Source organism: Staurois parvus, unplaced genomic scaffold, assembly GCF_062004578.1.
Source record: "Staurois parvus isolate SC_StPar_1 unplaced genomic scaffold, SC_StPar_1.0 ptg000387l, whole genome shotgun sequence".
Lineage (NCBI taxonomy): Eukaryota > Metazoa > Chordata > Amphibia > Anura > Ranidae > Staurois > Staurois parvus.
This window is the reverse complement of record NW_028318183.1, coordinates 5,033,334-5,049,804: the sequence shown is the minus strand read 5'-3', so window position 1 is coordinate 5,049,804 and position 16,471 is coordinate 5,033,334. Positions and strand designations below refer to the sequence as shown.

The window sequence follows — 16,471 nt, the reverse complement described above, 5'->3', positions numbered from 1 at the left end:
GAACATTCTAATGAGGTACAGACAGGACGGTGGATGACATATCAAATAACATGAAGTAAGCAGACCCTGACATATGATCACAACTATAAACTGATTTTGGAGAGTGTATGGAAGGGTGACTACAGAAATTGAATTGGAGTTTTCCTTCAAAGGAGCATGCACATCTAATCCCCTTGGTCTCTAATAAAGTTTTTTAAAGTTTAAAAGTCCAAGTCTTGTTCAATATCCCTTTGATTTCCAAAGCACAATATTTTGTCAGGTGTTCCATCTAATAACAGCACAAATCCTTCATCCAGGCTCCTAGAAGATCAATACTCCAGTTTAATATAGACTGTGGTCACAGGGGTGCTTCTCCATCTGGAAGGGAATGGGGTGAGCTGATGGAAATATTCCATTATAAGGAGAAGGGAAAGTTGGGTACCACTATGTCACTGGATGTGACTTGGCTGGGGTTGCAGACGTTCGTTCTGAACTATTTGCATTGGGAAAGGTGTTAGGAGCATGTTGTTTTGGAAATTTTCCTGGCTGGACGTCCTCAGCACAGAACACAACAGTTGGGCCGTCTGCTCTGGCATTAAATAGGTGTGATTTCTTCCTACTGCAGAGGCAGCTATGCCAAATATTTCCATTCATCGCTGGAATATCAGCAGCCAGTTCAGTCCGCTCCTCTGATCGTGGATTGAGCTGATCCCCTGTGAGTTATTAATATTTCAATAGCTGTGAGACAAGAAGCCTGCTGATGATCCGATTGTCATCTGTTAACCCTTCACACCCTGAGGCCATTGTAGCAGTGTAGCATAGTATAGTGTAGTCACCACCGCATATGATAGTAAAACAGCTAGCAAAGTAAAGCTAGCATAAAGTGCCGTGTGCTTATTGTTTATTTAAGATATTTGTCTTTCAGATGAATGTTTACAATCCTTGTGTGTGTAAGAGGATGTCAATGACAGCACATTATTAATGTCTACTCTATTACCCTGTATGACTCAGTCATAGGGCCCATTAAATCTCCGTGTGTCCGTAGAGACGCATTATTTGTTGCATTAGGCAGATGCACTGAAATGTGGCAATGTGTGTGGGTTTTTTGTGCGTTGACATTTATTTTGACATGTGTTGATGCGTCTTTCGAATGTGTTTTTTACTTTACAATTTGGAGTGGGTAGGGCTAACAGACATTAACCACGGCTTGCTAATACCTGTTTCCAACACATCAAAATGCATATTATTATATGGGTTCTGATGCACTGCCATTGATTGCTACGGCCTCTCAATGTACTAAAGCTGGGTAAGTTTTCTCATCCGGCTACTGGACTGAAAGAAGAAAAATGCATAGATTCCCCATCCACTTAAGCAAGGCAGATGGAGGAATTTCCTCCTATCGGGACACTGTATTCATTTCTGACAGCCAGGATCTCACCTGTCTGAATATATTGATCAGCAGCTGCAGCTGATGAGAAGGTTGCCAGAAGCAGCTGATAAAAGTCTTCGGTTGGCCATACACTATACAATTTTCTGTCCAATTTCTGACCAATTTCCTTTAGATTGACCTTCAACTATGTAGTGCAAGGGATTGCCTGATTGGATACAACTGAAAGTGTTGTTTAGGTTTGACCTCCTATTATATGGTTTTTGGTAAATCTAAAGCAAAATTCTCAAGAAAATTGTATAATGTATGGCCAGCCTTCCAGTATGGCCAGTCGACTTCTGTCAAACAGGGAGAGCCACACACAGATCACAATTTGTGCAGTCCCTGCTGAACCAAGGGGCCAAATTTTGGTCTGTCTGTACCCACCTTTAAACACATAAAGAATGAACTTGTATTTTTTGAATTGCACAGCAGGGAACAGACACTCTTTCTATTCCAGAGAACTTTGGCATGTGTTTTAGCACATGCAATGCATGCAATAAAACACAACAGTGTAAATGGACCCTTAGGGAGGGGTCTTGCCTAGAGCAGATTGACGGCCGGGCGGGACACTCGCCATTGTGAATGGGCATCATATGACGTCCTGTCAAAACGAGCAGCTCACGGGGCCCCGCAGCGGTGCAATCTGTCACCAGCTGTGTCTACGGGACACAGTCGATGACATATCACTAGACCGGCCTGTTGCCAGTGTCATGTGACCGCTATGATCAATCACAGCAGCTCAAATGTCAATTGTATACAATGGATGGCTTCCTGCCATGCCATCCATTGTATACAATTATGTTGTTAGCTGTGACTGGTCAAGGTAGTCACATGATACTGACAGGGCCAATCACAGCCCATCTGTATCATGTGATCAGCTTTGCCCAATCACAGCTAATCACAACAAAAGACTGAATGAATCAGTTTCATTCAGTAACAATGATTGCAAATATCAATGAAATACATTGGTATTAGCAATCATAATGTATTAACAAAAAAAAAAAATCCTGATCACTTGCCCAAAGTAGTTTAATGTTACTATGATAACATTGTGTTGCTTTGGTCACAGTGTGCTGAAAAATAAAATATTAAAAAAAGAAAAAATTTAATAAAAAAGAAAAATTTGAAAAAAAAATACAAATTCAATTATTTTTTTCACCAAAGAAATGTAGCAGAATACATTTTGACCTAAATTTATGAAGAAATGTTATTTATTTGTAAAATTTTATAACAGAAACGATAAAAAAGTGCGTTTTTCTTCAAAAGTTTCAGGTGTTTTTTGTTTTATTTAGCAAAAAATAAAAAACTCAGTGGTGATTAAATACCACCAAAAGAAAGCTCTATTTGTGTGAAAACAATTATAAAAAGTTCATATGGGTACAGTATTGCATGACCGCTCAATTGTCATTCAAAGTGAGACAGCGCTGAAAGCTGAAAATTGGCCTGGGCGGGAAGGGGGTACAAGTGGCCGGTATTGAAGTGGTTAAACCTGATCACTAGGCTTTAAAGCTCATCTCCAGACAAAAACATTTATTTTCCCATGCAGTGGGACTGTGGCTGCACTGCACGGATTAGCTGCTTGTTTTTCTAGGGGTGAACACAGAGCTCATACTCACCCGATCCTTTAGAAAATGGTGCTCCCCCACAGCCCAGCAGTAGACTGTTCCTGGTCTATGGAGCCTGCTCTGGGTGTGATGATGTCAGGAACAGTCCACTATTCAAGACCGCTAGAGCGAGGGGGTGCCAGACCAGTCTTGTGCTGAGAGGATTGTATATCCTCTTCTCTCCCCTAGAAAAAAACGAGCAGTTAACCAATGCAGTGCAGCCCTACTGCATGGGATTTTTTTTTCCAGAGTTGGGCTTGAACATGTTAATGTCATTTTAAAAGTTTTTTAATATTTGCAAATCTGCCGCTGAAAAAAATACTTTGTAATCCTGCCATGAAAGCCCTTCTCAATGTACTTCCTGTTACTGAGTGACAACTCAATTCCTGCCTCGCAACTGTGCTCCTGCGTTGTCACCCAGTCACACAGTCCACTGACAGAGGCTGCAAAGTAGCAGTTTCAACACACACTGCCATTGCAATTTTCCAGCATAAGAAAAAGGGACAGTTTTTAGCACAAAGTATATAAGCAAAGGACGCATCCCAATCGTACCCCCTGTTACACACCCCATCAAAAATGAATATGAAAACGATGATTGGTTAAACCAGCTTGTGCCTTTTTTCACAACTACTTTTATATTGGCTTTTTCAGAATGCAATAAAAGAGAGGTTAGATTGAAGGTTTAGTGCAATATAACACTTTTGTTTGCTAAATATTACAATTGTATAGCAGTCTATACATAAGATAAAATGAAGGGCAACTGAGGAGGAAAGATGGGGATTTGGTTCCAAACAGGGACAGTCTCTCCAAATAGCGGACATGAGGGAACTTTACTGTTTGCTCTGCTGGATAAAGTTTTGTGGAGGCCTCTTGGCAATCAAAAGCCTGAGGACCCCCTTGCAGGTTTCTGGAGGTTTTTTGTACAAGCGCTCTAGTGGGATACCATTGAACTAAGTAGTGTGCATGTAGCGCACAAGATGGAGATGACCATCACATGACTGTACATTACACGTATGTAGGTTGCACCAAAATGTATTACAAACTGACAGCTGAAAGAAGATGAGCTTTTATGAAACAAACTGTAATGTGAACCTGATGTCTATGGTTTGTGTACTTTAATTTGTTATTGGGTACAATACATTAATACAGTTTTTGTTTCTTTGAGTTTATTCATTTTTTCTATCTTTTGTAAACAATTTAAGAAAGCTTCATTGTAATTTTCAAATCAATATTATTTTGATCCGTTGTTGCAGGGGCCTATAGGCCAGTGCCTACTCTGCCTATCTGATAATCTGGCACTGACCGTCACCATCAGAAATTGTATGGAAGAGGCTGCAGGGGATCAGAAGTACTGAGGTGCAACAAAGAATGAAAAAAATTTAAAAACAATCATTTTACAAATATAAAATATATATGTATATATTTCTGTGTGTGTGCAGTCATATTAGTTCATGACACATGTGAGGTCTGCCTCCTGACTCATAAATCCTGTAATTAAAGGATCGCCATCACAAAAAAATGTATTTTGAGAACTGTTTGTGGTTAATATGTGTAATAACAGTATTCAGTCATTTTATTCCCTTTTTTCAGCTGTAACACTGCCAGGGGTGCTTTCAAAGGTCCCCTCTTATTCTCATGGTTTAAATCTTTCTTCATCAAAGGAAGAAAAAAGGTTGCTGTCAGGCCCCCTGGGAGGGTAAAAGTTGATCCTCACACCTGTCACTGTCACTTTTGCTGATCAGTTAAGTCTGCATGTATATATGTAGCTAAAAGTATAATAAAGGTTTGTGAAATGAGAAGGGGAATTTTTATATTTAATACTATCATTGCACATATTTAAGTGGTTGTAAAGACTTAAGATTTTTTTACCATCATGCATTCTCTGTATGAAAGGTAAAAAACAGCTACAGTGCCCCCAGCCCCCTCAATACTTACCTGAGCCCCATCGGGATCCAGAGATGTGCAAGACAGCCTCAGCTGTTGAGTGTCTCTACCTCCTCTTTGGCTGAGACAGCGAGAGCCTTTGGCTCCCGCTGCTGTCAATCACAGCCAGTCAGCCAATGAGGAGAGAGGGAGGAGGCTGGCCGGGCTCAAGCTGTGGTTCAATGTGTGAATGCACACATGGAGCAGTGGGTGCCCCCATAGTAAGCTGCTTGCTGTGGGGGCACCTGACAGAAAGGAGGAGCCAGGAGAGCCTGCGGGGAACCTGAGAAGAAGATCCAGGCTGCTCTGTGCAAAACCACTGCACACAGCAGGTAAGTATAGACATGTTTGTTATTTTACAAAAAATAAAAATAAAATGAACGTTTAGTATCACTTTAACTGCATATGGTTAGCAGAAAAATAATGAACGTTTAGTATCACTTTAAGTGCATAAGGTTAGCAGAAAACAAGAATTTCTATGATAGTGGTAGTTTTCACAGAGCAGGCCTATGGTTGAGGTCTGGCATGACCAAAAACAACAGACTCTCTGCTAGTCTTAAGCCAGCCATAGACAGATCAAAATTTGGCCAGTTAATCAGGAACCGGACAAATTTCTATTTATCTATGGGCAGGCTGGATGTACTGAAGTTGATCCATTGAATGATTTCATTACAACCAGCCTATTGTCTTTTTTTTTTGTATGGACACTGGCTGATGGCAATAGCCACCAGCAGTGATCATTGTATTTTTACAGCACCCACCTCCCACTGTCAGAATACAATAGCACAGCGGGAGGGATTCCCCCATCCACACTGGAATTCAAGCAATCTTCTTTCCTTCAACCTGTGGCTGAAGGAAAGAAAATTGCCCCATCTATGGCCAGCATAAGATAATCCCCACAGTGCTTAAAGTGAACCTGTCAGAGATTTGGGCACTGACATGATTTATAAAGTGCAGGCTGGGTGTTGCCAGACCTCACTACCAGAGACTGCACCGTTAACACCCTAAAGCAATGGGGACTTTCATATTTCTACCTTTGGCTTCACAGAAGTTACACAGTACTGAAATAGGGAAGCACACAAAACACAGGGGACTGGATTCAGCATAGCATGGAATGCACAAGATGGTTTGCACAGAGAGAACAGGATGAAATGTACTGTGAACTGGAAAAAAATGATAAGGCTTTAGTGAAAGCAGTAAGGGAAGAAGTGCTGGAGAACATAGTGCTGACAGCAAGGGAAGAACATCTGGAGAATATTTTGTGGACACTAAGGCTGTCTATATACACTTAGATTTCTCTAAATATGCCTGCAAATCTAATAGATTCCTCCATCCGTGCTAAATAGCATGAACAGAGGATTCTCTACTGCCTGCTATTGTATTTACACCCATGACTTGCCTGTGTACCCAAACACTGACTACATCTGCTAGGAGGAGGTCACTGTTCACACTGTTTAGACCTATGAGAAAGATGATGAGAATAAGTGCAACGCCGGGGTGCAGAGCATTTGTAGTGATTAAGACACTGCTGAGGGAGGATATGTGTTGGAGAAGTAAACACTGGTGAGGGCACGATGTGTGATGGAGAAGTGAACATTCATGAGGGTATGATGTGTGGTGGAGAAAAACACTGGGGTATGATGTGTGGTGAAGTGAACATTTGTGAGGGCATGATGTATGGTGTGGAGAAGTGAATAATGGCAAGGGCATAATTTGTAATGGAAACGTGAACATTCATGATGGTACGATGTGTGGTAAAGAAGTGAACATTGGCAAGGGCATGATGCCTAGTAGAGAAATGAACATTGGCAAGGGCATGATGTCTGGTGGAGAAATGAACACTGTTGAGGGTATAATGTGTGGTGAAGATGTGAACATTGGTGAGGGCATGATGCCTAGTAGAGAAATGGACAATGGCGAGGGCATGATGTGTGGTGGAGAAATAAACACTGGGGTATAATGTGTCGTGAAGTGAACATTCATGATGGCACAATGTATGGTGTGAAGAAGAGAATATTGGTCAGGTCATGATGCCTAGTAGAGAAATGAACACTGGCGAGGGCATGATGTGTGGTGGAGAAATGAACACTGGTGAGGGCACAATGTGTGGTTGAGATGTGAACATTGGTGAGGGCACAATGTGCAGTGGAAACTAGAACTGGTAAGAGACGAATGTCTCTGCCAGGGTTCTGGGCACAGCAGACTAAATAATGTGTGAGCTGGAAACCTGCAATATAGAACTCTAGAAGTGGTCAGATCTGAAAACAGATCTCTTCAGAGAAGCCTACCCAGCCCTCACCTAATTGCTGATCTCCTCCGCTCTTCCCACCACTCCATCCCCCACAGCTATTTCCTCCTGTACCACTCTCCCCTCCCTCCTAGATTGTAAGCTCCAAGGAGCAGGGCCCTCGAACCCCTCGTGAATTGCATTATATTGTTACTGTACTGTCTCCCACTATATTGTACAGCGCTGAGCAAACTATTGGCGCTATATACTGTATAATAATAATAATAAAAAATCTGTGAGGTGATGCATGCACTTTTCTGATACCCCTAGTGACAGAATCCTCTAGAACAGGAGTGTCAAACTGGTGGCCCTCCAGCTGCAAAACTACAAGTCCCATCATGCCTCTGCCTTTGGGAGTCATGCTTTTAACTGTCAATCTTGAAATGCCTCATGGGACTTGTAGTTTGGCAACAGCTGGAGGTCCGCCAGTTTGACACCCGTGGTCTAGAAGTAGAAATAGAAGTGGATGCTGCAATCTCTGTTTGTAATGCACAGGAAGGAAAGAGACTTAGCTGTGAGCAGCTAAGGGCGAAGTCTTAGGTGTACTTCGAGCACTTACAAGGAACGTGTAGCTTCAAATGGAGGGGAAAGCCTACATCTGCAGACTGAAAACTTAGAAAGTGTTTTCAAATAAGTAACTTCAACATTCCCAAAACCTTTTTTTTGCTTAGACCTTCCTTTCAGGCCCAGCATTGTCAAGCCTTGATGAAAGGGGCCCCTTGGAATCCTGAGAGTGTGTTGGCTGTTCCTAATTGATTACTGTGCTGAACAACAATACCTGAGCAGCTAACAAATATCTTGGCATTCTATTTTTATACAACCTTTGAGATATTTCAGTATAAAAAAATAATGCCTCAGTTTGCTTTAGAATTTGTCTATGGGCTGCTTATTGTATGTGTATATAATTGACCATCATATTTTATTACTGGGATATAAAAGAAACACATTCCTCTTCTCATATACATTGTTAAAAACAACAGAGCCCAAAATGTTATATATATATATATATATTTTTTTTTTTTTAATAATAAAAAATATAAATCATTGTTAGAAATATAAAAATAAAAACATTTCATTGGCTTATACTAAAAATAATAATGGTAGTATGATAATAATCAAATATTCACACACTGCTACAGTGACAACGTAATTTATGGTAAAGACAAAAATGGCAAATAATTATCCAATAAATAAATAGGGGTGGAGCCTTATGTGCTGACGTCACGCCACCGCGGTCGGAAGGGCAGCCATCTTGGTATGTGTTTTGTACACAAGTGAATCTGTATATCCACGTGGATTGTTTTATATGCTCGTTTAATAAATACTACACTATATAGTGAACCTTGGGCTCCTGTGGTGAGCATTTCCCCCTAGGAGAATTCCCCCTTCGGTTTGAAGTTTTTTAATAATATCCGTTGGAGAAGTGCAGTCTGCATTTATTGGTCTTTGAGATCTTCATCTATGTGATCAGCATATATGCTACTATACCAGTAGCATTCTGGTGAGTGCATATTCATAAGAGGTGGTGGATTCCCACAGTGGATGATGAGCACCATTTTGAACATCTCACACTGGCATTGCTGTACCTTGTAGTACCCTGGATTCCGTCACTGGATTATGACAACTATTTTATCAGTAACATTGGTACTGCTGTGATTTGTAGTACCACGTACATTTTCTTTCATATTCTGTTAGATACTTGAATGGTTATATGTGTAATACATCAATACTTTGTCACATGGTTTATTGTAATCAGGTGTTCACAATTTTCACCATAACATTTTATGACGATATTTAATGTTTAGCGCTGCACTACTATCTATAGCAAATAAATATGTAAATGTCATACCCCACAAACAAATCATGTCCATACACAAGTTCCTGAAGGATTAAAAGTCACTAATCCACGTGTAATAGAAATCTGATAAATTGGTATAATCAGTATATCTGTCCCAGCAGCGATGAAAGAGGTAACGTGATGATAGACCCAGCACAGTGAATATTAACACATCAGGGTCTGGGAAGGTGATGTACATGGGAAAAAATGTCTTATACACTGAAATACATACACACACATACATATATATATATATATATATATATATATATATATATATATATCACACACACTTACTGTAATTAACTTCTCATACCCTGAAAAAACTTCTTATATACTGAAATAAACATAGACAATGGAAGAATCTTCTCATACACTGGACTATATTTCTCATACACTGGGATAAACTTTTCAAACACTGCTATAAACATATACACTCGAAGAAACTTCTCATACACTGGTATATATATATATATATATTCTCATACACTGGGATATATATTCTCATACACTGAGATAAACTTTCCATATACTGGAATAAACATCCCTTGCAGTACTCTAGATGGGGCTTTCCGGGGAATGCAGAGAGCAGTGGCGTGGTAATCTCATACTGATGTACTGGCATTGTTTGGCGAGCAAATGGCTAGTCCCACGCAAAAGCCGGCCACATACTCAGACAGGTTTGCCAGCCTACTATGACCTTCTCAATGGGGTGTGGCTTGTCATATGTAACCATCGGACCCCTCTAAAATTATTTAATTATTTCTGAGACCTGATTTTTGATCCTTGTGAGTGTTACACCAACAATACAGATTATGGTAGAGAATTTGAGCTTACAGTAAGTGTTCGTCTCATAGACATTGGAAAAGAAATTCGATCTAAAAGTAGATGATGATCTTTTTCAAAGGCACTTAGTTATTAAGTTTTGATGTTTTTGTTCTACTATCTGCTTTTATTTCAGTCCTCAAATATCTCATAGATTACTTCCAATCACAAGGTTTTTGTGTGGGTTTTCTAATATATCTGCATCTTTAAATGCAACAACCACAAGTTATGCTCACCAATTCTATTAAACTTTTCAGCGTTCCATGATGACTACTGCAATTTGAGTTAATTACTGAATTTTTCAAGCCGGCAGATTACTGCTAAAACATGTAGAAGATGCCTAAATTCCACTATCTGCAACTGTCCTCCAACCAGAGGAACTTTGAGTGTACAATATGTAGAGCGCTGCGTAAATTGTCAGCACTAAATAACTTCAATAACTAAATACAAAAACAAAAGTCAGATATGGAGCTAGCTCATCACCTAACATGCATGACAATGCACACTAAAATAATGCAATTTTCAATGCATTTTGACATACATTATGCCACTGTTCTTCAAGATAACCAAGAATCGGATCACACAGGGTATAGCACCAAAAATGCAGCAGCATACAAAAGATTGCAATACAGAAGAATTAAGCAATATATATATAAAAGGATTTTCTACTATTTATTATACCTATTCATACAACAGCACTATGGACAAATCAGCTCATTGTCAACTCGTCCACTTTTACAAAATCAGCCCCCCAATTCTGGATTCCCATGCAGCAAAATAAAGGGGTCTCTTTCCTCATAAAGTGCTCATTTGTAATAACAGAGTTGAAAGGGGAAGCACAGTGGCTTAATGGTTAGCACTTCCGCCTGGCAGCACTAGGGTCATTGGCTCAAATCCCAGCCACAGCACCACCTTCCTGGAGTTTGCATGTTCTCCCTGTGCTTACGTGGGTTTCCTCCGGGTACTCCAGTTTCCTCCTACACTCCAAAGACACGCTGGTAGGTTAATTGTCTCCTGTCTAAATTGGCCCTAGTATATGTATGTATGAATGTAAGTTAAGGACCTTAGATTGTACACCCCTTGAGGGTTAGGAACTGATGTGAATGTACAATATATATGTAAAGTGCTGCGTAAATTGACAGCACTATATAAGTACCTGAAATAAAGAAATGAGAAAGCATTCAGATTACATTACCAGTGTTACTACAGATGAAACTTGATTGCTTTTCAACCCAACAAGGGGTTGGGGTCAACTTTTATTTTTTTGAAATAGGAAATCTCTTAAATAATGAAATTTATTGAAAATGTTAAAACACATTGAAGGTTTTAAACCTCTGGTCTACCCAAAACTACAACAAAAAGTTTTGGCTTTACACATACTTTAAGGGCCATATACAATTAATTTTTACAATTTAACTGTGTGCTTGAGCTAAACTGATGTGCCCCAAGGTATATCTGTTGCACACATCCCGCCGCAATGGGGTACATAATATATTATCATAAAACACTCATCTAAAGCTTTGTGGGCCAAGAGTGTACACCTGGCTGTGAAATCAGACACTTCAACAATAACAGAGGAGACAGGAAGACCTGATATCTTTATTTACAAGTCTTATTATATGCTGAGTGCTACAAGCAAGGTCCTGGGTGCTGGATTACTAGAAGGCAATAATGTGCGTAAAGCGCACCTGCACCTCATTTTGCAAATTCCCTAGCATTTTCACAGAGTTGCATCTAAATAGCTTTTTTTAAGAGCATCGTATAACACAGAAGTATTCATGAAACTCCAAGAGAGCTGAGTGTGTATGCACCGCCAATTCTGCACATGCGTCCCCAGTGCTCTGTTGGCGAATTTTCTTATTGCCCATACCATGGTAAGGTGCAAACAATATGACTCTCTGGCTACAACGTTGAGTGCACAGGCTCTTCATCATGGGTGGAGGGGGGGGGGGATGTCAGAAAATAAAGACACAAATAATCCTCTGCCCATACTGCAAATTGCCACCAGGATATAACCATATGACCAGGGGATATGAATGCTCATAAGTGGGTAGAGCAGTGGATAAGTGGTTAGAACGTCTGCCTGGCAGCACTAGGGTCATTGGTCCAAATCTTGGCACTACCTGCATGGAGTGTGCATGTTGTCCCTGTGCCTGCATGGGTTTCCTCTGGATACTCTGGTTTCCTCCCACATTACAAACACATGCTGGTAGGATAATTGGCCCTAATATGTGTATGTAGGAATGTGAGTTAGGAACCTTAGATTGTACGCCCCTTGAGGGTTTGGAACTGATGTATATGTAAAGCACTGCATAAATTGAGCTATAAATGTACCTATAATAAATAAGTATCCATAACAGTACACCGAATATCTATTTTTAAATTGACATGTTTAATGGTGCCTCTATTTGAATTTTTCACAACTCAGGTGCAGTTCCTCTTTTCTGCTTTGCTGTCCTATGTAACAGATTGTCTCTGTTTATCTTACAAAATGTTTTAATAAATATAATCAGATTGAAAAAAAAAAGTATTGAAACGATCAAAATATCCAGAAATCACCAAACAGATAAATAGTATGTTTGTGCCAGGGCTGTCAGTGTCCAGATAACGGTCATTGTTAATATGGATTCAGCCCCGACGAAGGATCGCTCGCAGAGCTGTGCTGGGAGCTGTGGAAGAACTCTGTTGTAGCTTTCTATCAACATGTCAGAGATTAGAATGGAGGAGAATGATGATCTGTACTGTTGTTTACTTGGTGATGACAACATGAGTTTAAAGGAAAACAAAAACCTATTTCTGATCTACAAACTTCTCCCATGTAACAGCTCATCTTAAAGCAGAAACGGGGGGGAGCATTCACCATTAGGTCCCGTCTAAAGAAGGGGTACACCCTCACCCCCGTCTTGTCTCTGGAAAACCTTTTCATGTACTTTGTATATATTCTGGATTCCATATAACAAATGCTGAATGTAACTATAAACATTCTATTTACTGAGGGCAATATCATACTGAAATCCTATATATATATAATATAGAATATTTACATGCCCATCACTCTGTAACTCTATAATGTGCTAGTCCTGAACTTCTTCTCTGGCTAAAAGATCAGCTAAACTCAACAAATGATTATACAAGAACTGGGTGACTAACTGATGTAAAACTAAATATTGTAAACAAATATTGAGCAGAAATGTTTATTGTGTTATGTTTATTTTACAAGCAAGAAAAATGAAGGGATTTCAATGAGCCCAGTCACACCACTGTGGTGCTTCCATGTGCAATTAAATGTACAGCAGCATTTTTTTGTCACTGAAACACACTGCAAATGCATGGAACTGCAACTCAGTACAAGAAAAAATACAGAACTAAAGCAAAAAAAAAAAACAAAACCACTGCAAACGCATTTACCTACACACGTGTGGTGTGATTTTGGTGCGTTGTGTTTTAGGTGCATTGCCACTGAATGCTGCACAACATGCATTTTGATGTAAGTGCATCAAAGAGGCAGCAAGTGGCATTAGTTTTTGGTACTTTTTATTACGCTTCACACCTAAAGCTCACAAAAAAGCAAAAGGTGTGGATAGGGCTTTATATAAAGTCTTAAAATAGGTCTACCCATAGCATCTTGTCAGTGTTTTTTGCACACATTTGTGTGCGTTTCTGCGCTACATGCATAGGGCAGCTCATGCATTTCAACATGTTAAAGAAGTCTATGGACCTTTTTGGGCATTGATGAGCATTGCATGTTTTTTCATGTGAATACATGCGTTTGCTGAATTTGGGGTACCATGAAGAATAGATAGCACTGCAAGCACAAAGCATGTTTTTCATGTGTTCTATGAACACGTGAAAATGTGCACTTTTGCGTGTGTTCACAGAACGCAGGCTCATGGAACGCTCAGGTGTAAATGCCCAGACCACGTGAACATGGAGAACAGTTTCCCAGCCAGAAAAAGAAACATTGTAATTCTGCCTAGTACACACTTCAACTAAGTTCCAATATTCTCAGACATGACCATAGAGCGCTCCAGATCTGATCCTTCACATTCATGATGTATGAAATCACACACTGAGCTGACAATTATGGAACAAAGAATGTTTTATAATATGGCAGTTGGGGCTGATTCAAAAAGTGACCAATCAGAATTCTTCATTCATGTCTCCATCAACTGAAAACTGAAATCCGATTGATGGCTACTGGCAACATCTGCAGTTCAGACATGAACACATCCCCGTTCCCTGATATCCCCTAGACTTGGTCCCTGATACTTGGGGACAAACCCTTGATACCCCCCCCAGACTTGCCCTTTGATACCCTCTAGACTTTCCCTCTGATACCCCCAGACACCACCTAGACTTTCCCCTTGATACCTGCAGATCTGGACCCTGATACCCCCTGACTTCCCGTGTATTACCCCCTAGACTTTCTCTCTGATACCCCAGAGCTGCCCCCTGATACTCCCCAGACACCACCTAGACTTTGCCCCTGGTACCTGCAGATCTGGCCCCTGATACCCCCTGACTTCCCGTGTATTACCCCCTAGACTTTCTCTCTGATACCCCCAGAGCTGCCCCCTGATACCCCCCAGACACCACCTAGACTTTGCCCCTGGTACCTGCAGATCTGGCCCCTGATACCCCCTGACGTCCCGTGTATTACTCCCTAGACTTTCTCTCTGATACCCCCAGAGCTGCCCCCTGATACCCCCCAGACACCACCTAGACTTTGCCCCTGGTACCTGCAGATCTGGCCCCTGATACTCACCGACTTCTGTGTATTACCCCTTAGACTTTTCCTCTGTGACCCACAGATGTGGCCCCCAATACTCCCCAAACTTGCCTGCTGATACTCCATAGACTTTCCCCCTGGTAAACCTGCAGACCTGGCTCCCTGAAAGCACCCCATACTTGGCCCCCTGATAGCACCCCAGACTTGGGCCCTGATGCCCCCGGACTTGGCCCCCAATACCCTCAGACTTAGCCCCCTAATGCCCCACCAATACGCCCCAGACTTGCCCCCCGAAGACCCCCTAGACTTGCTCCCCAGGTCGGTGCTCCCTATCCCAGCTCCGACCCCAGACACAGCGGTTCCTACCTGCAGCCGAGTCCGGACTGTCCTTGTCGGACCTGCCGTTGTCTGGCGCCCCCTGCTGCCTGTCGTTGTTACACAGCCCCTGATCCAGCCGGGCTTCAGCGCTGGAGCAGCAGTAGCGCAGTGCACAGGTCCCGCAGCAGATGGTGGCGTCCTCCCCATCGAACCTCTCCGGGCACTGGAAGCCTTCCCTCCACACATCCTGAGCGTCCGTCCAGCCGTGACAGTACTCCCCGCTCCCCCGGGCCGCCGCCAGCACCGCCAGCAGGAAGGACGCCGCCACCAGCAGTGCCAGGGGGGAGCCCTCCAGCCACATGACTCAGGGACTCTCCTAGGGACGGGGGGCTCTGATAATCCTGGGGGGAGGGGGCCCTCTGTGAGATCAGAGCCGGCGGGGCAGAGGGGCACACATGTCTTCTGTCCGATCTACGTCCCGGACACTGTCCTCTTCATACCGGAGAGAGCACACTGACAGCTGGAGAGCAAAGTGACCGGCAGGAGGAGAGGAGTACACCCATCCCTGTCACCCCGCACCTCCCTCCTCCATCCATCCCTCCCTCCTCCATCCATCCCTCCTACAACACACACGCATGTGCACTGCCACCCCGCACGTGCCGGGCACCACAAGTCCCAGCAAACATCGCCTCTGTGATCAGTCGTGTATACTGTGTGCTGTACTTCACGTCCCCGTACACAGCATGACGACCCCGGTTCCCTCCGACACACAATTCATGGCATATTATTGGACATTTTCACAATGTTCTATTCAGCAAGTGACCACCATCAGACACCCCTCTGCCTCGAGTGACACCATCAGGCACCCCTCTGCCTCAAGTGACCCCCATCAGACACCCCTCTGCCTCGAGTGACCCCCATCAGACACCCCCCTGCCTCGAGTGCTCCCATCAGACACCCCCCTGCATCGAGTGACCCCCATCAGACACCCCCTGCATCGAGTGACCCCCATCAGACACCCCCTGCATCGAGTGACACCATCAGACACCCCCCTGCCTCGAGTGACCCCCATCAGACACCCCTCTGCCTCGAGTGACCCCCATCAGACACCCCCCTGCCTCAAGTGACCCCATCAGTCACCCCCCCTGCCTCAAGTGATCCCATCAGACACCCCCCTGCCTCAAGTGACCCCATCAGGCACCCCTCAGACACCCCTCTGCAACAAGTGACCCCATCAGACACCCCCTTGCATCAAGTGACCCCATCAGACACCCCCCTGCATCAAGAGACCCCCATCAGACACCCCCCTGCATCAAGTGACCCCCATCAGAACCCCCCCCTGCATCAAGCGATCCCATCAGACACCCCCCTGCATCAAGTGACCCCATCAGACACCCCTCTGCATCAAGTGACCCCATCAGACACCCCTCTGCATCAAGTGACCCCATCAGACACCCCTCTGCATCAAGTGACCCCATAAGACACCCTTCTGCATCAAGACGCCACCCACCTGCATCAAGAAGTGACCCCCCCATCAGAC

At 42.8% G+C, this 16,471-nt stretch overlaps 1 protein-coding gene across 1 annotated transcript in view; it reads right to left on the bottom strand.

Annotated features, from left to right (window-relative positions):
* SHISA2 (shisa family member 2) overlaps window positions 1–15,489 on the bottom strand; it is a 60,473-nt gene extending 44,984 nt beyond the window's left edge. The window contains exon 1 of the mRNA XM_089685819.1: window positions 14,980–15,489. Coding sequence (XP_089541945.1) covers window positions 14,980–15,292 — 313 coding nt within the window. The 5' untranslated portion in view covers window positions 15,293–15,489. The remainder of the gene's footprint in view (window positions 1–14,979) is intronic.
* Window positions 15,490–16,471: the final 982 nt, after the last annotated feature.